At 36.6% G+C, this 26,487-nt stretch overlaps 1 protein-coding gene across 2 annotated transcripts in view; it reads right to left on the bottom strand.

The window, feature by feature from the left end:
• The window catches only part of rhbdf1a (rhomboid 5 homolog 1a (Drosophila)), a 95,247-nt gene that overhangs the window by 20,546 nt on the left and 48,214 nt on the right, over positions 1 to 26,487 (bottom strand). Inside the window, exons 2-8 of one of the 2 annotated variants that reach the window (XM_056454066.1) lie at positions 16,894 to 17,038; positions 15,438 to 15,577; positions 11,735 to 11,842; positions 3,209 to 3,422; positions 2,923 to 3,129; positions 1,399 to 1,521; positions 717 to 877 (exon numbers count right to left, since the gene is read on the bottom strand). In XM_056454066.1, coding sequence (XP_056310041.1) covers positions 717 to 877; positions 1,399 to 1,521; positions 2,923 to 3,129; positions 3,209 to 3,422; positions 11,735 to 11,842; positions 15,438 to 15,577; positions 16,894 to 17,010 — 1,070 coding nt within the window. In that variant the 5' untranslated portion in view covers positions 17,011 to 17,038. The remainder of the gene's footprint in view (positions 1 to 716; positions 878 to 1,398; positions 1,522 to 2,922; positions 3,130 to 3,208; positions 3,423 to 11,734; positions 11,843 to 15,437; positions 15,578 to 16,893; positions 17,039 to 26,487) is intronic. The other variant, XM_056454067.1, reaches the window with a different exon arrangement.

The following is a 26,487-nucleotide window of genomic DNA, read 5'->3' as shown; positions in this document are numbered from 1 at the left end:
TATTTAACAACCTGAATTCAAACAAAAAATGAAAATAAAGTGTCTGGGGTTGCTCTGGATCTAAGGATCTCTTTCTTGTATTACATTATGATGGCTGTGTAAATATGGCACCATGTAAATGCATACCTGTCAACATTGGGATGTGAAATTAAGGGATAGCCCCCACCCCCCATGGTCAGTAATATGTTTATTATTATTATTATTATTATTATTATTACTATTGTGTATATGTCTGTTCAAACACACAGCCTAAACCCAGAGTGTCCACTTTCGCTCAGCTTCAAATCACGTGTACAGAATCTGTTTGGGAAAACAGCATCTATTTGTTACTATGGAACGCGTCTGACAGTCACTCACTGCTACATAAATTAAAGATTGCATAGGAGAGACAATGGCGCCTGTAATGGAAAAGAAGGGAATCCCGCTGTTTTTATATTTTATTTCAAAGTGTTTTCATGCCTAAATAAAATGAAAGCACAGAACGGATTCACATTTAAGAGCAACGTGCATCCCCTGGTGGTTCGGCGGTATGAATTGCGTAAAGGGAGGATCGTCTCTTTAACGTTTATTGCCACCTCTCATAGACCGATTAAAAATACGGAAGAAATACAGGAAAATACCTTTACCAGATGATAGCGCGATAGAATTGTGAAATAAAGGAGAATTACAGTAAAACGGGAGGCTTGACAGGTATGTAAATATAAAGTGAGGCTCACAGCATTAAGTGACTCTTCTCCAGCTCGCTCTTGTCCAGTGCGCTGCCTGTTAGTTCAGACTCATCCAGCTGTTTACTGTCCACATCCTTCATGGTGGAGTCTGACGGAGACTCAAACACCTCATCATGAAAGGTGGACATCTCTTCCTGCATCATGATGTCCTGAAGACAGACACAGTTACAGGCATCCCTTATTATGATTTCAAGGTTTTAACTTTAGTTAATGTGTGATGTTGCTGCTTGAGTTTAAACAACATCCCATTTACAGCTCTTAAAGACACATTCTTTAACAGAACTCACTTTTTAAGGTATAAAATAAACAGCTGTGAGCTTCTTTCTGGGTTTGTGACATCACTAATCCCTTAGATGTACATAACTTAAACCCCGCCCCAATGTGCACTAGGCTGTTAGCCAGTATGAACAAATATTGAGCCAGCAGACCAATCAGAGCCCTTTCTGTGGGAGGGGCTTAAAACAAGTAAATCAACATAATGTTTTTAGCAGAAATGAAACAATGATGTAGAATAAAGGGGGAAAATGTGAATGTGATTTTTTGGTTTTAAACAAAGCAGGAAGATGGACCGCATAAAAACAATCAAGTCTTTGAAAATAGCTGATTGGTCCCAGTTTTAATGCACATAAAAAGAAAAGTTTCCCAATGTTAAATGAGCAGGCTTGCTTACCCGAGCAAAGAATGAAGTGTCCAGTTCATCTGGGAAGTCCACCACATCTTCCTCAATGAAGCTAGCAGGAGTGAAGCTACGTCTGTGAGCTCGTCTTAATGTACCTTCACGCAGCGAGCGACCCTTAAAATACAAAAAAAAGAGACACGTTTCAGTCAGCATAGCATATCAAGCAGTATAAGACTATAATGATAGATAATTAATATACAGTTAAAGTCAGAATCATTAGCCCCCTTTAATTCTTTTTTCTTTTTTAAATATTTCCCAAATAATGTTTAACAGAGCAAGGAAATTTTCACAGTATGTCTGATAATATTTTTTCTTCTGGAGAAAGTCTTATTTGTTTTATTTCAGCTAGAATAAAAGCAGATTTAAATTTTTTTAAAAACATTTTAAGGTCAAAATTATTAGCCCCTTTAAGCTATATATTTTTTCCAATAGTCTACAGAACAATTTAAACAATAGTTATACGATAGTTATAACTTGCCTAATTACCCTAACCTGCCTAGTTAACCTAATTAACCTAGTTAAGCCTTTAAATGTCACTTTAAGCTGTATAGAAGTGTCTTGAAAAATATCTAGTCAAATATTATTTACTGTCATCATGGCAAATATAAAATAAATCAGTTAGAAATGAGTTATTAAAACTATTATGATTAGAAATGTGTTAAAAAAAATATTCTCTCTGTTAAACAGAAATTGGGGAAAAAAATAAACCGGGAGGCTAATAATTGAGGGGGGCTAATAATTCTGACTATATATATATTGGCTGATAGCTGTGCGATATTCTCCAATAACAGCACTCATACAGCCTCCTCACCCTTCTGCATTACTCCACCAATATAGAGGATAATTTAGGTAATCTAAAAGTGATCCATTACCAAAATTAAGTAATCTAGATTACAATTCTGATTACAATTTTATAATGTAATTTGTAATCGGTAACAGACTACGAATTGAACTAATAAGCATTTTATGCACGCCTGTTGATGAACCACCGCAGCATGACACTACTCGCTTTTCAAAGTGAAAGATTACGCAAGTAAAATATATTTTAGAACTGTTCAGTATTAAATTTATGTTGTTTTCATAAAAAATATTAGGTCGGTTTAACAGATTGGACTGTTTATGACAAATGTGAGTTATAAAGTCGTAATGTTTTAGTCATAATATGAGTCGTAATGTTTGCCAAAATACATTTTTATCCCCACCTACTCCTATAAAGCAAACTGTCTCCTTATGATCTATGGAAATTCTCCAAATTCTTAAATATTTGTAGGTACGCATAACAATATTTTGCATTAAACTTGGCTTTTAATGCTTAAATTAAGACATTACCTATAATCATTCTGGGAAAAAGTGCCTCCAGAACCAGCACTGCCAAAAAATTAATTGAGCCCTAATGCGCTCTGCAGAAAATGATCAATATTTGCAGGCTAATTTGCAATATTTGTCTGCATATTTACATCTAAGTGTTCTCAAATCATTACAAAAGATGTCCATAATAAGTGCTCGTGTGCTCACCTTGACCAAAGCTGCTGCTGCCCTGAAGCTCATTTTGGCCACAGACTCGCGCTTGCGTCTGCGCGGGATGCGGTTCAGGCCTGAGCGTGAGCTGTTGAAGGAGCAGATGGATGCAGCGCCGGGCGTGATGGGTGTTTGGGGCACACTGTATCCATCTACCTCCTCCACCATACGAAATGCACGTCCTCGAGCCAGCGGGTCCACAATCTGGGGAAAAAAGGTAAAAAGTGCATGGTTAAAAGAGAACAGGTGCACACAATCTCCAGCATTGCTAAACATCTGGTACCTTCTGCATGCCATGCTGGGATGAGGGTACGTATAGAGGCGGTGGGGTTTCCGTGCTGGTCAGGGAGATGTTGTCCTGGCTGGGAAGCTCCATCTCACGGATCACCTGAGGTTTCAGCTTGCCGTAGCGCAGGCTGCAGTGTCTCAGGCTCTTCCTCTGCCATTTCTGCGTGGCGTCGCCGTCCTTACTGACCCCAAACCAGTCCGCCGTGCCCCTAAGAGCGATTGACACAACCCAAAGATCAGCTCAAGCTCACTCATCCGGAGATCACATGCGATCCCTGACTGACTCTCTCTTGTGTTTCCCTACAGTTGTGTGCGCAAACTCCAAAAAACTGGATGGCACGCTGGTAGTTTCCACAAATGTATGTCACACTGCCTCCTCCCAGTTGTGTACAAATGAGATCAAGGAAAGTTTGGTGAGGTAACTGTGACAGACTTCTGAAGAAATAGACACGGGACAAGCCCAGACATGCTTCACAGGCACGCTACTGGCTTTGGCTAATTTCCTGTCACAAAAAATGAAACCAAATGCACATACACACACATTCAGGGAATTATTAGGCTGGTGTGGGAGTCCTCCGCACAGCTGCTTGGCTGTGTCACTAAATACACTAGAGAAACATCTGCTTCACAATGTCAGGAGGCTGACATGTTTTTCAAGCTCAGAAATGACTCATGTTTCAGCCGTACTGATAAATCGATATGGACCAGTATAAAATAAATACACTCAAAAGCTCAGCTGTCCAGCAAGTGGAGCCTCACCCGCTAAAATAATCACTCTTGTGCAGAAATGCAGTACTGACACCAAACAGTAAGTACAGGACTGTAACGGAGTAGTGGTCAGTCTTGGTAACCACTGTTTCTGCCAAAACATCACAGTACTACAGTTATTGCTAATTTTGGAAGAATTTTATACAGAATTAACCATCACAGTACTAATCGGACACATTTTTAAGGTGTTCTGAGTGGTTTTATGGTTGTGTATTTGCTCTACGGTGTAGCCAGGGGGGTTCGGGTGACAAAGGTCCAGAATTTGTACCATTTATGAGCTCATTTGTCCTATATTGACAGCTATGCATTCGTAAATATTAAAAATAACCCATCAAAAAAGCTTTAAGACCAAGTGGAATCCTGGCGCGACTTCAGTTAATCAGTTTTGGCCAATGCTAACAGTTATTTTTCAAGAGTCCAACATCCAGCTGTGCAAGAAAACATCTGACATGAGTGAAGTCATCTTTCGCTACTGTGTTGTTTTTAAATAAAGAAAACATTTGACAAGTCACTTTTATTATAAATCTTGGACCTTATTCTTGAGACAAAATATGATCAATAAAAAGGTGTGAAGCACCAAAAGCTACCCATATTAAAATCAATTGGAATACTATTTTGGTTATTGTTGTTATCCATGAATTTTAAAATGTACTTTTGTTATTATTGTTATTATTATTATTATTTTGTTTTGATTTCTTATTATTATTTAAATGGCCAAATGAGGAAAGCTGAATGTGCTGGCCAGTTTGTTATTTAACTAATAAATGACAGCAGGCTACAGTTTTTAATTTAAAACTTTATTCTAATAATAAATTTGTATTTTAAACAAATATTTGTCAAATTTCTTTATTCTAAATAATTAGGAAATATTTTACTACTTAGCTAAAAATAGCACTTAAAATGACGCCTAAATTCCGTATTTAAATTTCATAATTAAATAACTGTAAAAAAGTCCACTATTTTGAGAAAAAAAGAACCACCCCTTTCACAGGCTGGCTACAGGCCTGTCTAAGGAGTTGTTATAATGATCTAGAGGTTTAAATTGGTTTGAATGTTTCTGAGGTAATGTTTTAAGGTGCTTTGGGGTCTTCAGGATAGTTCTAAGGTGCATTTTAGTTTAAAAGACAAGTTTGATTACAGTTATGGCTGGCATCCACACTACTTCAGCATCTTTGACCCAGGAAAACAGAAAGTTTTTTGAAAACACTAAAGACCCTGTTTTAGTTTTAGAAAATGGAGGTGCAACCATATCACCCTGCAACCCAAGACCAGTTTCTCGCTGAAGCCAAGCGGGGCTGAGCCTGATCATTACCTGGATGGGAGACCACATTGGAAAACATGGTTGCTGTTGGAAGTGGTGTTAGTGAGGCCAGCAGGGGGTGCTCAACCTGCGCTCTGTGTAAGCTCTAATGCCCCAGTATAGTGAAGGGGACACTATACTGTCAGTGAGCGCTGTCTTTCAGATGAGATGATAAATTGAGGTCCTGACTCGCTGTGGTCATTAAAAATCCCATGGCAATTCTTGTAAAGAGTAGGGGTGTAACCCTGGTGTCCTGGCCAAATTCCCTCCATCGGCCTTTACCCATCATGGCCTCCCAATCATCCCCCCCATCTACCAAATTGGCTCTATCATTGTCTCTCTACTCCTCGCTATAGCTTGTGTGTGGTGAGTGCACTGGCACAGTTGTCCTGTGGCTACCATTGCATCATCCAAATGGATGCTGCACACTGGTGGTAGAGTAGGGAGACCCCCCCCCACCCTCATAATTGTGAAGCACTTTGGGTGTATGACCATACACGATATTTGAGCTATATAAATACACATTACTTACTTACTGCTTACTATCTACAATCGCTTATTGACTGGACTTCTGGATTTTTGCATATCGTTCCCTGATTTGTCAAGCCACTCTCATATGACTATGACATAAAGACTGCAAGTACAGATGCCTGCAAAATACATAAAGTATATGCCCAGTGAATGTGAATGCTCATGTATCATGTGTTTTTGGTTGTATAGTGTGGACGGAGAAAATACCAGTCTAGACAAGAAGCTTTTTTCTCCTAAAACACCATTTTGAAAACAATGCACTAGTGTATACAGCACCTCAAGTGTTGTTAGTACCGAGTAGTTTCTAAACAGATGTTAGGGATTTGTGGTTTTTAATGTGTTGGTATGATGCACTAAGTGGTTTCTGAGGTGTCTCTAGTGTGTCCAGAGTAGGGCTACATGATTAATTGAATGGAATCTCAAGCACATCTTGTCAGGGAAACACATCTGTGATCAATAGTGAATCTTCTCCAAAGGCCTGAAAACAGTATTGTGAGGAAACGAACACAAAGAAGAGACACAGATGGAAAATCAAAAAGGGCAGAGGATTTAGCAATTTTGGATTTATCAACGTGACTAATAAATGCACAACTACACAATCATTTTAGAGAATGATTTATTTCAAATGCTTGATTGAATTTATGCTGTGAGTTAGGAGTAAAAATTTGTCAATAAATGTGGCATTTTCACATGCTTTCAGATCAGCAGCAACTTCTCTTTTTCTTCATTTGACTTTGATGCTTTAAATGATTAGCCAGTCAGGTTGTGGAAAAGAGTGTTCCTTTACTGCCGTTGCACACCAGTCACCACCAATGATTTATTTCTGTTGTGAGCTGCGTCCTAAATGGCACACTATACACTATGCTCTTATCCACTATGTACTTATGCACCCAAACTCTCAACAGCATAGTATATGTATTTAGTGTCGTTCAAAATGAACACCAATGTTTTTTTACTAAGCGGTAATTCAAACTATTTCCCAGATGACGTTTGTCGGTTGCCAAACTAGCGAAATTAATAACCAAACTACTAAATAATACCTGCCTTACGTGTAACCACATAACCGCAGTCATCATCGGGAGGCGGCATAATCGATCTTGTAGGTGAAAACTGCTTTCGCAATCCAAAATAAATAAAGTAATCCAACATGAGCACCTGAAAGCTACGCCCCTTCCGCTACGTGAGCAAAGCTGCGGTCGTTCAACATTTCACACTTCATTTTACTGGTTGAATAAGTGCATCATCCGGGTATCTAAAGTGCACTTATTCTTTTTAGAGTTTCAGTGTGAACGCACTACTTACACTATTTATACTACAAAATGGCGTCGAACAGTGCATAAATACGTGATTTGGGATGCGCCTGTGGTCTCTACTCTACATCAACTAAGATCGTAACACAAGAGTCATAGTTCACTAAAAATCCATGCAAACAGCTGCCAAATCACAGAACAAATCTCTTTGATTTCAGGATCACGCCAACAAGATCGCCAGGAATCTTTTGCGTAGCTTGTCAGTCAACTATGGCTCTGTGTAGTAAACACTGCTTCATCTGAAAGCAGCTGCTGGACATTTACAGCTAATCACAGATCTAGATTTACTGCCAGAATGCGCATAAAAATCACCTTCGATTAATCGTGCTGCCCTTGTACAGAGTTGTTCAAAAGCATTGTTATGCTGCTTTCACATCAGACGCGGAAGCGTCAAGCGCGAGTGATTTACATGTTAAATCAATGCAAGGACGCGAATAGACATCCTGCGGTGCGATACGCACGGCACGAATTATGCATATTGCGCGAATGGCGCGGCGCGAATTGAGTGTTTTGCACGTTTGACGCACGAACCTTGCGAATCGCTCGAGTTAGAAAATCTGTACTTCGGCGAACATTCGCGCCGCGTTAACCAATCAGGAGCTTGCTCTTGTGGGTGGCGTGATTATGACGTAGCGCCTGTTGTTAGTGTCCCGGGGGAAAATCCTCCTGTCGACACCAGACAAGAGTTTATCAAACTGGCCTCGGCTCAGTCAGAAGCACCGCTGAATGATTGCAGAAGCATTAAGAAGCCCTGCCCATGATGCAAATCATGTTCTGTTCTGAAGTGAATTTGACGCGCGAATGAAGCGGATTTTGATGCGCAAATGAAGCGAGTAAACTCAAATGTTCACGCGTCTATTTACGCACGAATAGCGCAATTTATCCGCGTGTTCCGCATCTGATGTAAACACAGCATTGGGGTGTTCTGGTGCTTTTTCAGGCATTGCTAAAGTATTCGATGTAGGCTCACCTGAGTGTTGTTTAAGGTGTTGCTAAGATGTTCTGTGTGGCTTTTTAAAGGTGTTATGATGTTCCGTATTGTTTCTAAAGATGTTAACACTGTAAATTCTTCATTACTGATCAACAATAATAATCCCAACCTCACCTTGCAAAAGCTAGATGTGACTATTGCGAATGCACACATTGCGATATCGATGCCAAAACGATATGTTGTGCAGCCCTAGTTTCTAAGCTGTTTAGATGTTCTGTGCCATTTCTAATGTATTGTTACAATGTTGTGTGTGATTATTAAGGAGTTGTTAGGTTCCTCTGAGAGGTTTATGGTTTGCTGATCATCTGGATTTTAAAGTGTTGTTATAGTATTCATTGGTTTATAAATTGTTGGTAGGATGTCATTGGTTTTCAGAGACTTGCTAGAGTGTTCTGAGTGGTTCCTATGAAGTTGGTAGAATAATCTAAGAGGTTTATTAGGAGTTATTAAGGGTTTCCGAGTAGTGTTGTGGTGTTTGTGTGGTTTCAAAGGTGTTTTTTTTTTTTATATATAATTAATAACTGTAATAGCTGTAATTTACTTCATTGTACAGCACACACACAGCCAGGGTGGCTATAAATAGATTGATTTCAGGATCACGCCAATGAAATTGTCTGTAACCATTTGCTAGTCAGTCAACTATCGCTCTTTGTAGTAAACACTGCCCCATCTGAAAGCAGGTACATGACATTTACAGCTGATTACAGAGCTAGATAACAGCCAAAATAAATATTGTCTTCGATTAATCATGCAGCCCTAGTCCAGAGTAGTTGTTCAAAAGCTTTGCTAGGGTGTTCTGGTGCTTTTTCGGGCATTCAAGTGTTCTGTGTAGTTTCTAATGTGTTTTAGGGTCTCCTGAGTGTTGTTTCAGATGTCGCCAAAATGCTTTGTGTGGTTTCTGAGGTGTTAAGATGTTCTGTGCCGTTTATAGTGTACTGTTAAAATGTTATGTGTGATTATGAATGAGTTGTTAGGTTCCTCTGGGAGGTTTAAGGTAGGCTGACCATCTAGATTTTAAAGTGTTGCTATAATGTTCAGTGGTTTATAATGTGTTGGTAGGATGTCCTTATTGGTTTTTAGAGTCTTGCTAAAGTGTTCTGAGTGGTTCCTAAGAAGTTGGAAGAATAATCTGAGAGGTTTTATATGAGTTATTAGGGGGTTCCGAGTAGTTATGTGTGGTTTCTAAGTGGTTGTTGTTTTTTTCTAATTAATAACTGTAATAGCTGTCATTTTCTTTGTTGTACAGCACACACACACAGCCAGGGTGGCTATAAATAGGGCAGACTAGAAAACCTGGACCAGAACTGCATGGATGGCAATCTACTCTCTTTCTGATTCACTGCAGATGGCAACAAACATGACTCAAATTGCAGCTAACTCTGTTTCATCTGAAAGAAAACATAAAGCCTGCCAGTCTGGGCACAGTGTCAAAACTGCAGAAAAACACTGAAGGTGAATATGCCGTGGGCTCATAAAGCACTCTGAAGCGCTGGAATTTGATAAGCTTGAATCAGTTGAGAAGAATGGTAACAATGAGCCGTATTGATATTTTAACAGTCAGAGACAGTGAATGCATGTCACGCTGAGAATCCTTATTTGTTCCTAACAAAAGACAGAAGACTGGAGGTATGCGAGGCATGAAACATTCTGAGAATCCAAACCACTTGAACGGAAAACAACCACTAAAAAAACTTTACAGAGTAAAGACACTACCATAAAATTATCTCCACTTAACATCCACTGAGGGAGAAGGACACTCATTCACAGCATCTGACTGTGGTGTGCTGAAGTGAATAAAAGTCTAGACCGTAAGTCTGGGTGATTGTTTCAGACTGGAGGTCTGTGTGGTGATTCAGTCAAAACATGGCCGATCCAGAAGGCTGTGTGTCAGTACTGTCTCTTTTTGATATTGCTAAGCTCCAACTCCATGAAGGATGATGGGTTTGCAATTAATATTATAGTGCTTCCCACACATAGACTGCCCAGGTATATTAACGTCCACCGAAGTATATTTAGTGACACTTTTATTTTTTTACTATTAATAATATCCTTTACATTCTTTAAGTTTACAACACTCCCACAGACAGTCTTACTTGCTCCGCATGCAGACCCACTGAGATGCGCCTTTTTGGGACTCGATCCCACCTGCCCGGGGTTCTAAATCTCGTTAAATGTCTAGGAGTCAACTTTTGCTTTCGCTTTCTAAAACTCATATGCATTTTTGCATAACCATTCTACTTAGGCCCACTTTAGCTTGGCTTTGCAGCTGACAACGCACGCACAGTCGCGAGAGCGAGAGAAACATTCAATAATTAATTCTTTAATCTAAACTCAGAAAAACATTAGTATATACTTAAAGGGGATGAAATGACTGGTCCAAACTGGCTGCAAAATATACCTTACACCATTAGTAATGGTTAATCTTAACTTTCACATAATTTACAACTTTCTTTTAATCTCGTAATTATGATAATTTTTAGAGATATTCTATTTTTTATTCCTTTTTCTGCCATTTATGTCTCGTTTGCTGATTGATGATGTTAAAATATTACATAGGCTATTTTCTATACATATCTAAAATGCTTTGGCATTCAAGTTTGTCACATATAGTTAACTATTTATGAGATGTGAGTAAAAAGTGTGTTTCAATTCGGCTACCACAAGTATATTTCAAACCTGTGGGAAGCACAGATATATATATATATATATATATATATATATATATATATATATATATATATATATATATATATATAAATAGAAATAAAAATATATAAATATATCGGTTATTTTGTTTGATAAGCTTCAGTACTGACTAATCTAATGTATTTGCACAAATATAATTATAGCTGAATTTGAGTTTAAAATATGATTTGTGAGGGGTGTACTTATACTGTATATGCTGAGCACTGTATATTACTGTATATTGTCTGTAATTCCTTAGGATTGCATTCATTTTGATAACTTTTTTAGGCCTGATAATAGCAATTTTTAACATAGCCTGGCCAAAATAAATACAAATGTAGTAAATTTTGTCTTTGATTGGATCACTGGCATGTTAAATGCTTATAAGTTTAACAATTCTGTTAATTTATTATTTAAAATACCCCAAAAGGGTGGTATACTTGCAAAATGCACATCTGTGTACTCCTGTTAACTTTAAATAAAGCATATTATTAACTTAAATGTGCACCTTAAAAGCTGAAAATTTAGCATTTACACTGTCTTTCTTTTTAGTCTAAATATCTAAAGGTTCCTAAGTCAAGAAGCATTTACTAGATAAGCAAAACCAGCCTTGTTTTCAGAAATAAAATGATCATTTTGGCAGATTATTTTGCTTGTTTTAAGAAAAACTCACTTAATTTTGACTTGAAACAAAACAATATTCTTTTCTAGTCTATACAATGCTTCTTGATTTAAGAATTGTTAGATATTTGGACAAGAAACAAGACAAAAACTCTAAGAAAAGCCCTTTTTCAGTGTAGTTTGTACTGTAAATGGCTTTGAACCAAAAATGACATGTGGCCATGGCTGCTATTATTACAAGCTGTGGCATTATTACATGCTGTGGCATTGTGTGTGTTAGAGCTCCCTCGCCAGGCCTCCTGTGGCCCGCTGTACCTGAGCAGGGTTCTGGAGAGAGACTGATGCCGTCTGAACCCATGCCGCCCTGCACGATGACCCTTAATGGGCACAGTGTTAATCCTCTCAAAGTGCACCCTCCTGCTGCTGTGGCCCGACACGAGGAGACGGAGAGCAGAAGCAGAAGAGAAAAAGATAAAAAGAACAGAGTGAAGGAGAGTGAGCAGAACTGGAAACGAATCAACAAGAGCAAAGCAAGATAAGCAAAAGCGTGACAGTTATTATCAGTGCAGCAGTGTGCAGATTTAATGAGGAGCATGTGAGTGAGAGGCATGTGCTAGTCACAGATATACACAAAACAAGGCTGAAAAATGGCGTTCTTCAAGCACAAACCATGTAAACAGGCACAAGGACACTAGTTCTTTTCACGTTTGGTTTATCAGCCATGAAATGGAGGCATGAAATGAGGAATTTCAGACCCTCCGGCGCTGGGAATCACATGCACATTCCTGTCACATCTCAACGCAAGAACAATCTCAGCAAACAAATCATGAGAGATGCTGGTAACTTTGGCTTGCAACCAAATAGGTGCTACAATGTTGTATGGAGCTAATAATATGCCAAAACAATCTGAATTTGAATTGTGTTCATTTGAATTATTGACAATTGTAATGTAATAAATCAGATTTTTTTATACGGCGTTAAAAATTGTTTTGAATTTGAATGACCGAAACCAGCCTTCCCTGTACTTAGAGCTAAAGTACATATGAGTTTAATTTTACATAAGGCTATATGTAGATAAAAAAAAAACATTTATTTTAGCTATTCTGAATTTCTGGTTTTGAATTTTAGGATATTGAATTTGATGTTCTGAATTTCTTCATCTTGAAATCTTGAAACTATATTTTTACAAACTGGATATCTGCAGTCTAGGAACTCAGAACACAAAAAAAATCGAAAGTTTGAAAATACGGCAATAAAAAATTCAGCCTTAAAAAAATCTGTTGTCCTAAATTTCAGATGTTCAATAACCAAGTTATGAAATTCAAACTAAGAAATTTAAATTCAAAACAATTTTTAACAGTATATAAAAATCAGATTTATTAAATTACAATTGTCAATAATTCAAATGAACACAATTCAAATTCAGATTGTTTTGGCATATTATTAGCTCCATAGTTGTTGACGACAGAACAACACACAGTTCACAAACACAAGATGAAGTATGCAGCATCAATACTGCACATTTTAACCATTCGTAACATCTATTACAAGGCTGAAACTCAGATGTAGCTTTGCTCCAAAACACAGTAAGCTGCCTTCTAAAGCTGTGGTCACATTTATTGTAGTTTGATGATTTTTCATTGGTAAATACAGTTGTTTCAGTAGGAATTTGTTTGATGTGGAACGTAGCGTGGGGGCAAAAAATTGGTTATTGTTTAATTAATGGACAGACCATGTAATAGAGATGTACGGATCAGCTGAAATGTCACCTGAATCTGCGGCTTCATACTAATCATCCACCCGCCACCCGCTCGCACATATAATTGTATCTGATATCTATATTCACAGCCGATCATCACTTTAATAATTCTAATTCTTTGTTTTAAGCATGATGATAGGTCAGTGTGGATAGTTCGTTATTAACAGCAGATTCATTGAGCTAATCTGCGCATCTCTGATAGTAAAATAATACGCTAACGTAACTGTTTTAAATGAACATTCATTTATAAAAACAAAAGTTTGTCTTTGGACATTTTCTTCCTTTTCGAATAGATACACAATGTAAAAATAATTAGAACTTTTAGCTTTTACAGATACGGGAAAAGATAACAAAAATGGTGCCACTTCAGCTTAAACGCCAGCTATGTTATGTTTACCTGGCCTTTTTCTTTGTACTGTGCAAAAACAGAGTAGCATCTACTGTGCCAGGATTTAGGCAATTCTGCCTCGCCTTCAAAACAAGGCCAACTGCAGTACATGAGCCTTCGCTAGCACCGCTTGTTGCAGGAATGTGTTTAAATAATACGAAGCAAAAATCATTAATAATTAATCTCATCCACACACAATTACTCATAATGTATATTTTAAATACCCAACCCGCGCATTGCTACCATGTAACAACACAGAGCAATATAATTGTGCAGTAATTACAGAGAAAATTTTGTCTTTTTTCATTTATAAAATAACCTACTGGCCAAATGTAGATTACTTGCTAAATGACTGTATTTTCAACTGAAGGAGTGAGTGAATCAAATTAAATAGAGGTTTGCTCCTAAGTTGTGTTATGGATAAAATATATTGGCTAAATTATAATTATATTCAACAAAAGTGACAGACAGTGATGTATTTAGTTGTATTTTGAATCTTTGATATATATGAAAACACATCAAATATGTTTCTGAAGTTCACTGCCGTCCTTTCACTCCAGAAAAATCAGAGTAAGAGCTATGTGATATGACACGATGCATAAACATGCATTAAACATTGAGCAGTCTACATGTGTTTGTTGCCTCATTACAAACATATGCAGAAAACTTCACAATATACACATTAAAATAACAAAGCTGTGATGAGATAAGACACTCAATGCCTGGTTGCATTACCTGAGAGTTCTATAATGCCAGTCCCAATGTCAAAATAAGAGTCCCTGTTTTTGTCCAGGATTTTACACTCACAGGATTTACGTAAGAAGGAGGAAACAATTGTTTTTGAGGCTCATGGTGAATCATTTTCATGCAATGAACTCTTACTATACAGCTTTGCCTTTCCATATTTTCATTCTTTGGCACCTTTAAAGTGGTGCTTGTTACCCCCTTGCTCCCCCAAACTTATCATGTAATCTAAAGCATTCCCCAAATTCTATTTAGATAATAATTTTGATTCAATCATCATTTTGGTTAGGACTTGTGGAGCTGCGCATCAATGGATTTGTTTTCAAGTGTTTGGACTTTTAGCAGTGAAATTTTAACCACACTGAGCTGAACTTCAACTCTGAAAACTGGACTGGACAGTTTACTACACTGTAAAAACCAACAGTCAACGTTATCAAATGAAATGAGTGTACTTAACTCAAAATTGACTGAAAGTTAATTCTACTCATTTGAAAAGAGTTTTGAACTCAGAGTTGAAGGTAATGAGTTAATTAAATACCTCATTACTTCAACTTAAATGGAGTAAGTTTACAGTACTTAATATAGATTAAGTTTTTTTTTAACTCAAATGGTTTGTAGCAATCGGTTTCCTCAAACTGTTTGAGTTGCCTTAACTTATTGGGTTTTACAGTACTTCGTTGGTTTGAGTTTCTTCATTTTACTGTGTTCAAATTGCTTCTTTTACTCAAATGGATTAAGTTCACAGTACTCATTAGGACACATTTTTGAACTTAAATGGTTTGTTGCAATAGGTTTCCTCAAATGGTTTGAGTTACCTTAACTTTTTGGGTTTTACAGTGTAGAACTTCTATGTTAAGCTGCTTTGACACAATTTACATTGTAAAAGCGCTATATCTTGGATTAATTTGTTTCCTGAGGGTGCCTTATTGCATAACATGACTGACTTTTTAAAAGACACACAATATGTTGCCAACACAAGCTAACTTTTGCTATTATTCAGTGGTTTGCTTAGGCAGATTAAGTCTATGAAGTCTGCTTACTATGTTTTGGACCAGAGTTTGGCCTTTGGTAAAGACAATACACTTTAGACCTTGTGTGTTTGTGAGTCGATGTAACTCCTCTCATACCTCTTGATGGTTTGTGTGATTGAAGACTGGCGCTGGAAAGCTGCCCGCCGATGGTCGATGATGTCCCGTTGAGGAGAGTGGAAATGAGACGTCTCCACTGGCATACTGGCACTGCGGTGGAAACCTTGCCTCTTCACCGGCTGTGGGAGAAAAAACATAGGAACAATTGATAACCTGAAATGATTCAATGCAATTAAAAGGCAGTTAAAGAACCTTTGACAGTAAAAGCTTATTTTTTTGGGATACATAGCCCTGGAATATTTATCCTTACAAAAAAGAAGTATATTTAATAATATGTTTTAAAGGTGCAGTAGGGGATTTGTGTTCAGAAATATTTTTGCTTGTGCTGGTTGAAATTCTAGTCACATTTGAATAGTAATGTTTGAAGTAAATGATCAAAATGTATTTATATGTATTTTTATATTCTGGGTAAGGCATAAGACTAAAAAATGTTTATCCAGTTAAAATTTGTCAGGCTGATAATCCCCATAGTTCTTATAAGTAGCCCAAACTGTCTGTCAACAAATGTGGATTTGTATATCTTTAGCCGTTCACGCAGATACTTTTTGCGCATTCATGCAGGCCACGGTCATGTGGACACGAGTGACAGCGGTAAAATCAAATGCTGAATCAAAACTTTTTAAAATTCTGAATCAATATTGGAGTTACTTTTGCACGCTGGAGGAAAGACAACACCATGGCTGAAGGATTTCTCTTAGACAGGTAATGTTCTGTTTTAAAACTATTTTAGTCACGCAAAGCTGATCTAGATTGTGTTGTTATGAATGGGTTATATGCACAGAAGTGTTGTTCAGCCACTGAAATCCTCCAGTGAAAGATTGATGTGACTATTTTCTATTTAATAAGGGACCTTTTACAGCATCGATAATGTAGATTTTTTACTTAGTTTAACAACAAAACATCAGTAAATAGCGATATTCCACCTAGCTTGCTTTATTGAGGTGAAGTTGGTTTTATATTCACATTGGTTCATTTTTGAACAATGACAACCTGTGACGTGTTCCCTATAGTGTTCACTGTGTTACTCTGAACATTCTGTCTGAAATAGCATGTAAGTATGGCTTAGTAATAAGTGCAACTCCTGCACGGCACAATATATATATACACACATACATACATATAAGTATACATATACACACATATATACACACACATATATATATATATATATATATATATATATATATATATATATATATATATATATATATATATATATATATATATATATACACATATATATATATATATATATATATATATATATATATATATATATATATATATATATTGTTTTTTTCTTTCTGGTCTTCATATTTTTACTTTTTTTAGTAAAAAATACAAGTAATCTTCATATATAGGCGCACATATGTATGTACATACATGTGAGTGTAGATGTGTAGGACATTAATAAGACAGAAAATGGCATTTGTACCGGAACAAAAGCAGGAACCTCATCCACAGACACCTGAGCAGTGGGAATGTCCAGTTTCAGCCATGGTGGCTTCTTGCGCTGCAGGCTGCTGGTGCTGTCGCGTCTAAGTTCAGCCATGCTGCCTGCGTCTCCCTAGACCTGCCAGCTGCAGGGAAAAACACACAAAGACAGAGTTTAATTCTCAAACGTACTGCATCGAAAGATTTAGGCTTTGTTGTCCTGATACGGTTCATGGCAATAGTTCAATTGTACACAAGTTCATATCTCACTGCATTCTGTATATATATATATTATATATATATATATATATGATGTAAACAGCCTCAGGGATCAACATTACAGATTTTTTCTGATAGATTTTTCCTGTCGTGACTATTTTTTATGGGGCTTTTACAATAGCTAAAGTTATTTTTAGTTGTTTATGTGTGTCAAATAAATAAATTATTGAATAAATAATTGATAGTGCACATAATTCCCCCTGGATCAGTTTACTTGCATTGCTAATTCTTTAATTAGTGTTAATAGGAATAAAATAGCTATAATATAAACTAGTTCAGTTTTTAGCTAATCTAATGCCAATGAAAACTACATTTTAAATTAAAAAAATACTTTAAAAACTTTTATATGTGATTATTGAGGTCAATATTGCGCAGATAATTATTAATGCTGAAATGTGTATTTGTAAAACCAGAAAGGTTTTAAAATAATATATTTGCATCAATGTAAACTTATTTTCATATACTTGCAATTATTAAATGAAATATAACAATATTTAAGCTTGTTATTATTGTTTTATACATGTCAGGGATGTCCCGATTAGGTGTTTTTGCCCTCGAGTCAGAGTAATTTGATTTTGAGTATCTACCGATACCGAAACCTGATCAGATACTTCTATAATACATAAAAAAGAATAAAGAAGAGCGAAGAAACAAATCCAGGATATTCCTTATTTTATTTAATTCACTTTATTTTAATTTTCAACAACTTTGGTAACAACCAGAGCACTTCTGTGAGGTAGCTTGAACAATCAAGTAATAAATAACATGAATTCTTCACTTTTGGACATTAGTGCAACAGTAAATATAAAAATCTATTATAAAAACAAATAGTAGCTCAACTTAAAACACCCGGCAGACAATCCCAAGTTTAAATATCTCAGTTTGCTATGGCAATGTTTTCGTCATCAACTTTATAATACCTCCAGACCGCAGACATACTCGCGCTTTCCGCTTCAAGCTGCTTCCGTGTTCTACTTTGCCGGCATTTAACCAATAGAGTCTCTGCAACAAGGTGAGACACGTTCATTTCTGTTTGAAGTAAGAAAAATGTCTCTGTGCCACCGCATAACTATAGATGTGTTAAAAAAAAATGAGAATATTATATATATATATATATATATATATATATATATATTGGGCCCAATTTTCTATCACGCGATTGGATCTCTGGACATCCCTAATATATATATATATATATATATATATATATATATATATATAAACATAACAACAATTATTTGTTTGATTAGTAGCACGGATATTGAAGAAATTTTTCTCAGAAAGTATGTGTTATCATTTATTTAATATTATCTCAACATTTTCCCGTTAGATAACTGCACAGGCTGACATCGCGATTACGATTGAGATACGATTAAATCACGCAACACTAATTTTATTACTCTTTTCTATTTTACTCTTTTTTAATGTTATACCTGTATTTCAAAGCTACATTTTAGCATCATTATTCTAGTCTCTGGTCTCATGTCAGGCTTCAGAAATGCTTATTTAATGCTACGAAAATATTTCATTTACGTAACTATGCTAAACAAAAGTATCAGTTCCTTTAAGAAAAAACATTAAATCACTCCAGATTTGAACTGTAGTATTACTCTGTTGTCACTTTGTATATTTAGCATTCTCTGTCTACAAACACATGCTGCAGCATACACACTACACGCCGTGTCTGTATTGACTAACTAATTACCACCATCACCACAAGATGGCAGTCTAAAACCACAACAAAACATTGAAAATCCCCCCCCCCCCCAAATCTCGTCAACCTTTCCGCTGCTTCTGAGGAAACCATAAAACACAAATAGAGTCGTTTTCTCATATGTTTGCATTCATTCAACACACCCACATCCACTTAACTAACTAATAAGCGTTTCTACTGTGAGGTTGAACGGTTTATTGTGCATACATTATGCCTGAGCCACTCATTTTAACACTAGGCTGTCTCTCATTAATTAAAAAGTGCTGCTTTGTGGCGGAGAAGGAATGTTGCGAGAGAGCCATCATTAGTGTGTCTTCCAGCTATATAATCCCACACATCCCGAGCAGAGAGTTTTCCAGCAAACTGCAGAATACGATCATTAAACCAACACACTGTCTGCTATCCATTCATTTATTCATTTTCTTTTCAGCTTAGTCTCTCTATTAATCTGGGGTCGCCACAGCAGAATGAACCGTCAACTTATCCAGCATATGTTTTACACAGCGGATGCCCTTCCAGCTGCAACCCAACACCGTGAAACCTCTCTCTGCTATCCATTTACTCAATAAATCACTCAATACTGGCCAACAAGACATCAGTTCATATAGTGTGGGTCTACAGAATAATAAAACTGTGGGATTTTGACTAGGTCAAAATGTTAAGGAAAAAAAAACATTTTGGTTCTGTCTAAGTTCTGGTAGAGGTTTTATCTTAAAAAGTGCCCCATTATGCTGTTTTAAATGTTCATATTTTTATTTAAGGAGTTTTCAAAAATGTCAAACTTCTTACAAATCTACCCAGATAGCAAAATGACATACTTTTAACCTAAAACTAAAGTTTCTGATAACATCGAATCAACGTTGATCACCGATATCAATTCAACGTCGTTTTGCTATCTGGATATGTAAGTTTTTGACCAGGAAGTAAGATTGGAATAACAAACTATTTATTTCAGGAAGATCTGAATCACTTTGCAGACCTTTTACATAAACAAACAGCTCTATTACACACACACGCACGCACACACACTTCATAAAATATCGTATAGAAACTGCATAATGGGATGCTTTTTTGTTACTACAGTGAAAGATTTTTCTTTCATTCATGATTGACGTTGTCCCCCAACGTTGTAGGAGACATTGCATGTTATTTGGAAATTAAAATCTGGTTGACGTCATGCGGCGCAGTGGCGCAGTGGGTGGCACTGTCACCTCACACCAAGGTGTAAATCAGATGTAGGATTTTGGTTGCCATACCTGATGGATAAATGTCAGTATTTGATGTTAATTTGATGTTGGTTTAATACGTTGGTTCGACGTTGGATTTTGGTCACTGTCCAAAACAACCTAAAATAAACCAAATATCAACGTCTAATGTTACAGCTTGATGTTGTGTGGACGTTACCACTATGACGTCTATCAGATGTTGGATTTTGGTTGCCATACCTGATGGATAAATGTCAGTATTTGATGTCAATTTGATGTTAGTTTAATATGTTGGTTCGACGTTGGATTTTGGTCATTGTCCAACACAACCTAAAATAAACCAAATATCAACGTCAAATGTTACAGCTTGATGTTGTGTGGACGTTACCACTATGACGTCTATCAGATGTTGGATTTTGGTTGCCATACCTGATGGATAAATGTCAGTATTTGATGTCAATTTGATGTTAGTTTAGTATGTTGGTTCGACGTTGAATTTTGGTCATTGTCCAACACAACCTAAAAATCAACCAAATATCAACGTCATTTAATGTCGCTGTTGGACGTCAAAATATTGTTGCCCTTAAGACGTTGACTAAACATTGAATTTTGACATCACAACCTAAATCTAAATTAATATTAGCATCTTATGATGTTGTGTGCCTGCTGGGATCATTGATTAGACCGCTTTTGTGTTTTTGGGGGGGGTTAAAGAGATTTGTTTGTCAGAGCACCATGATATTTATTGCAGAATATAATAGTTGAATATAGTTTAAAAAACAGTATTTGATACAGAATTCTGGACAGTTTGTTTCCAACTACGCATTCAATTAAACAAATACATGCTAATGATAAAATATGTGAGCATTTTACATCAATAAAGCTCTTTTGCAAATGTGAATATTCAGCAGCACATTGCCTCATACAGAAAACATTCAGTCAGAAATGAGTCAGATATTAATTCAATAACCGCTCTGGTGGATTTAACAAGTAATTCATGAGTAGAACGGAATCATTCAAAGGCTTGTCAGTGTGTGGGATGTTTTTAATTAGTAATAAGTCAGTTGTGCTTGAATGCAGCTGCATTTTGCAAATTCCATTGTTTATTGTCTTTGTTCTATTTCATAATAGTCAATCTTTTTTATTTCATTAGATTCAGTTTAGACCACAAACCAATAGCAAACTTATTATTATTATTCCTTTAGTTCTGGTTAGGGGAGTTTTGTATATGCACAGACAGACCTTCTGGCATATATATACATTCAGCCTCCGAAAAGCCCTGCAAATCTGTTCCTGGTTAAACATAACAAAACAGATTTATCGCAGCACACCACACTCTTTAAAAGCCCCTATGATGGAGTGATGATAGAACCCACTGTGAAAAATATAAACTGCAGAGGCACGAACTCCCACAGATGTTCATAAATCTTGAATAGCAGACGATGAGTGAAAGTTTAAACTCTGAACTCATCATAATAGTTACTTATCAGCAGGCCTCAGGCCAAAATAAAAAAGCAGCTCCTTGTCTCACAGCAAAAAGTTCTACATTTTCCTCATCCATGAGAAAAGCTGAAACATGCTGCCATACGCTAGAGAGGAACGTGGCCTGATATGATCACTGCTCTTTCAGCATGGGTGCAGTGTGATGACTGTGAGATTAAAGAGCAAAGCCTCAGCTCTGAGGACAACCGTCAGTCCATGCCAGTGCTTTCCCGCTACAGATAGTCTCTTGACATTTATGTATGCGCTCTGAAATGCATTCATTGTATTGTTGCTTGAGTTTTTATGTGATCAGGTGAACTAAAATATGACCCTGGGCTACAAAATCTTAAGTCTTAAGTTGTGAGGGTATATTTTTCGCAATGGACATACATACACACATATGTAAATATGGCAAAAATTCAAGCTCGATAATTATTTTCCATATTGAACGATAACGATATACATTTCCAGATTTAAAAGAGTACCCCAACAATGACTGTAGCCACAAAAATGAGAGGGTCCATTAAATGCTATAACATATTTTCGGTGGCCAAAGAGTCGGTACATCCCAAATATCAACATGCTTCGAGATTCTCATTGTTGCATATTTCTGCTGTGTGACTGGCTTTTAGATTATTATAGAGTCAAGGTGTCTGCGGGGTCTTAAAAAGTATTAAAAGTTGATCAATCAATTATGAGAAAATTAAGGCTCTTAAAATGTTTTAAAAAGTCTTGCGTTATACGAGGGGCGACGCAGTGGCGCAGTAGGTAGTGCTGTCGCCTCACAGCAAGAAGGTTGCTGGTTCGAGCCTCGGCTGGGTCAGTTGGCGTTTCTGTGTGGAGTTTGCATGTTCTCCCTGCGTTTGCGTGGGTTTTCTCCAGGTGCTCCAGTTTCCCCCACAATCCAAAGACATGCGGTACAGGTGAATTGGGTAGGCTAAATTGTCAGTAGTGAATGAGTGTGTATGAATGTTTCCCAGAGATAGGTTGCAGCTGGAAGGGTATCCGCTGCGTAAAACATATACTGGATAAGTTGTCGGTTCATTCCGCTGTGGCGACGCCGGATTATTAAAGGGACTAAGCCGAAAAGAAAATGAATGAATGCGTTATACGAGACTTAAATTTTGTTCAAGCGTTGTCTAAAGTGTTTGACTCCAAAAAAGCATAAATATACTTGTTTTTCTCCTAATATTAACAACTGCATGCTCGATCTACGCGACTGATTCCGGTTAGGGCACGTCCGGCCCAGCTTCTCCATCTGGGTGATGTGACGTAATTTGAGACAAACGCGTGAAGTTACATGTAGAGAAACCATAGAGCGAAACAGACAGCAAAATGGGAAAATGTAAGTTTGCGTACTCCTGGTTGGGGAAAGACGAGTTTAAACAGTGGCTGAAGTCTGTCACTGAAAACAACCGTGTAATTTATTCTTTCAAGCTTTGTTTCTTCCGAGCTTATCTGAGTTCTATTGCATGGTTGTGCTCCATTGATTTATTTAACTACAACTGTTTATTAATAGGCAACACAGTGGCGCAGTAGGTAGTGCTGTTGCCTCATAGCAAGAAGGTCGCTGGTTCGAGCCTCGGCTGGGTCAGTTGGCGTTTCTGTGTGGAGTTTGCATGTTCTCCCTGCGTTCGCGTGGGTTTCCTCCGGGTGCTCCGGTTTCCCCCACAGTCCAAAGACATGTGGTACAGGTTAATTGGGTAGGCTAAATTGTCCATAGTGTATGTGTGTGTGAATAAGTGTGTATGTGTTTCCCAGGGATGGGTTGCAGCTGGAAGGGCATCCGCTGCATAAAACAAATGCTGGATGAGTTGACGGTTCATTCTGCTGTGGCGACCCCAGATTAATAAAGGGACTAAGCCGAAAAGAAAATGAATGAATGAATGAATGAATGTTTATTAATAACTGTTTATTAAGTTAAAGGTTTGATACTGATTAGAACTTGAAGTGGCAATGAGGTCTTAAAATATTCTGAGAAGGTCTTTAAAAAGGAATTGAAATTACCTTTAGGATTCCTGCATATAATCTGAGAGTAAAAAAAAGTCCAAAGCTTTCATCGCGATTCAATATATTATCATTTATCGGCCCAGCCCTACATACACACATACATACATGATTTATCAGCCAATTATTTATTGTTTTATTCAGCTGAAAACATTAATATTAAAAATAAGCATTTACTGCATTTGTTATAAATATGGAAATTATTCAGACGTCACAGATAGTTGTTTTTCTGTGTGGTGTGGAGGCTGTAGCGCCTCTGACTGGAAGAAGCTGAGAAGAGTGTTGAGGTCAGTGGAGAGGATTACTAGGACTACCCTCCCCTCCATTCAGGATACTGCACCAAAGCGATGCTTGTTTTGGGGCAGGAATATTATAAAAGATGCTGCTCACCCCCACCAAGGACTGTTCTCACTAGCTTCTGGGAAGAGGTTCCGCAGCATTAAATGCAAAACCACCAGGTTCTATAAAAACTTTATGCCACTGGCCATCAGACTGGTAAACTCTTAAAGGGTCGCAATTAGGGCTGCACGATATTGAAAAAATCTGATATTGCGATATTTTATTTTTCTGCTATACATATTGCGATACAGTTTCACAAGATTGTTTGAATAGCACTATTTGCCATTTTCTGGGGAGTCTGCAGCATTACGCTACAGAAAATAAATAATCATAATTTAAGAAAATTATTTTTTAAAACATCATACACACTGCTCAGCATACATGCATACACCCCTCACAAATCTCTCTTTTAAATTTATATTTTTAATAGGAAGCTATTCAATATTATATTTGTGCATATACATTAGATTAGTCAGTACTGAAGCCAAATGTGGAGCTTATCTAACCAAATAATTTATGATAACAGTCCAAAAACTAGAACACCCAAATTTATATACGTTATAGAAAAATATTAAATACAAATGTAAAAAAAAGAGGAAAAATCAAGAGAAGCAAAAACATTGAGAAATTTTGTAGGTTGCAATTTTTTGTGCAATATTTAGCTTGAATTTAATTGTATTATCTTTCACTTTCTAAATATGTTTGGTGACTAAAATATAATTTTAATAAATATATCTGTTTAGTTTAAATGCACCAAAATACATTGGGTATATTCACTGAGAAATTGATACAAATATTCATTTGTTTAAATGTAGTGGACTCAGTTATGCTGAGCACTGTAGATAATTAAATACAATAGATCTTTGTTACACCTCCAAACATGGATTTTTGTGCCAAAACTCTTTTGAAATGCTCAGTCAAAGACCATAATAACACATTCAAATGATAAACTTTTACTCTATGATGGGTAAACTTAGCAGTGACTCTACAAATCAGATGTGTTCTGTAGATCCCGGTCAACTATAATTCAGACTCAACACTGCATATCTTGTGATGTGACTATTGTTGATGCGCACATTGTGATATCGATGCTGATATATTGTGTCATAATGTATTTATCTAAAGGTTATTTTTTTAGATTTTTTTACTCTAAAACTTGTATACAGGTTTGTGATTTGCACTGTAGATCCGCCTGATGATAAGGACCGTAAGTCAGCTGCTATACGTATGATTTTTTTTTGTTATGTTATACTATTCATTTATTTATTGTTTAGGGTTATTTATTTTTATTTTTTAATAATTATTTTTAGGGGTTTTCACCTTTATTGTGATAGGACAGTGGAGATTTAGATACAGGAAATCAGGGGGAGCAAAGATTGGGGAAGGGTTGGCAAAGGACCTCGAGCTGGGAATCGAACTCTGGTTGCCGTGAACACCTAGGTGCCATGTGTCTATGCACTAACCACAAGGCTATTAGTGCCAAAGTTTAGGGTTTTTTTTATAGGAACTCCAGAGCCATTGCTCCAAAATTTAATTCTATGTCTACGTTCATGTGAATGACAATAAAGTAAAACTTGAAACTTGAACGTCCACATGTAAATAAAAAAAAAAAAATGAGTTGTGGAGTGGTTCAACCAGTTAAAACCACAGCCATCGCTCTTATTAGCTGCAAGAAAAAGATGGGAGCATAAGTAGTATTTTCATCCATGGATGAAATGCACAACCCAGTCATGAAAAAAGACTTACATGTATAATGTGGGCTATCGTGTTCCCTAAATATAATATTGCATATTATTTTTAGGGAACAATTACAGAATTTTTTCCTATGTTTTAATTTTAACAGCAATACAAATGTCATATTGAGAAACAAGTCAATATTCATTTTGGCAGCTAACTATAGCTTTAATTCCACTATTATGACATTATATGACTCCCTAAATTCCAAGTCTCTTGAAGCTAGCCATATGGGAAGTTTAATCTTGACCTTATCAAGGTTTTCACATAAAAAAATAGATCTATAACCTAGTTTCAGCCCCATTTTGAGCCCTAGTTAAAATACACAAACTGAATATTGCAGACTTTGATGTAAACGCCCACTGCTGTGATTGTCTAACAGTTGGTATCTTTAAAAAATACTCAAAAGTTCAAATTGATTTCAATATATGTACATTTCATAGCCTACACCCTTAATAAAGGGATGATTCTGTGATTTAGGTTAAACATTCATAAATACTGAGTATATACTAGATAATAAAAACACTTTTATTAAATGTCCTAATGTTAAGAATCAGATGGAAGGTATTAACTGATGACCTTTGTCTGTTTGTTGTAATTGCAAAGATTGTCTGTAATGTGAAAAAATGATGGGAATGTAAAGGAGTACCGACATTTCCAAACTGAAACATCTATGTCTGTCTGCTATAACTTAAAAAAAAGCATTTCTATCCACAGAAAATGCACAATCCAGTCATAAAAAAAGAATAGTATGTACAGTATAATGTGTGGTCTTTTATTCCCTTAATATAATACTGAATATTAGTTTTGGGGAATATTTAAACAATTTTCTCCT

The sequence above is a fragment of the Danio aesculapii genome, chromosome 3 (genome assembly GCF_903798145.1).
Source record: "Danio aesculapii chromosome 3, fDanAes4.1, whole genome shotgun sequence".
Taxonomy (NCBI): domain Eukaryota; kingdom Metazoa; phylum Chordata; class Actinopteri; order Cypriniformes; family Danionidae; genus Danio; species Danio aesculapii.
Note: the sequence above shows the minus strand (reverse complement) of the source record. Positions and strands in the feature narration are given on the sequence as shown.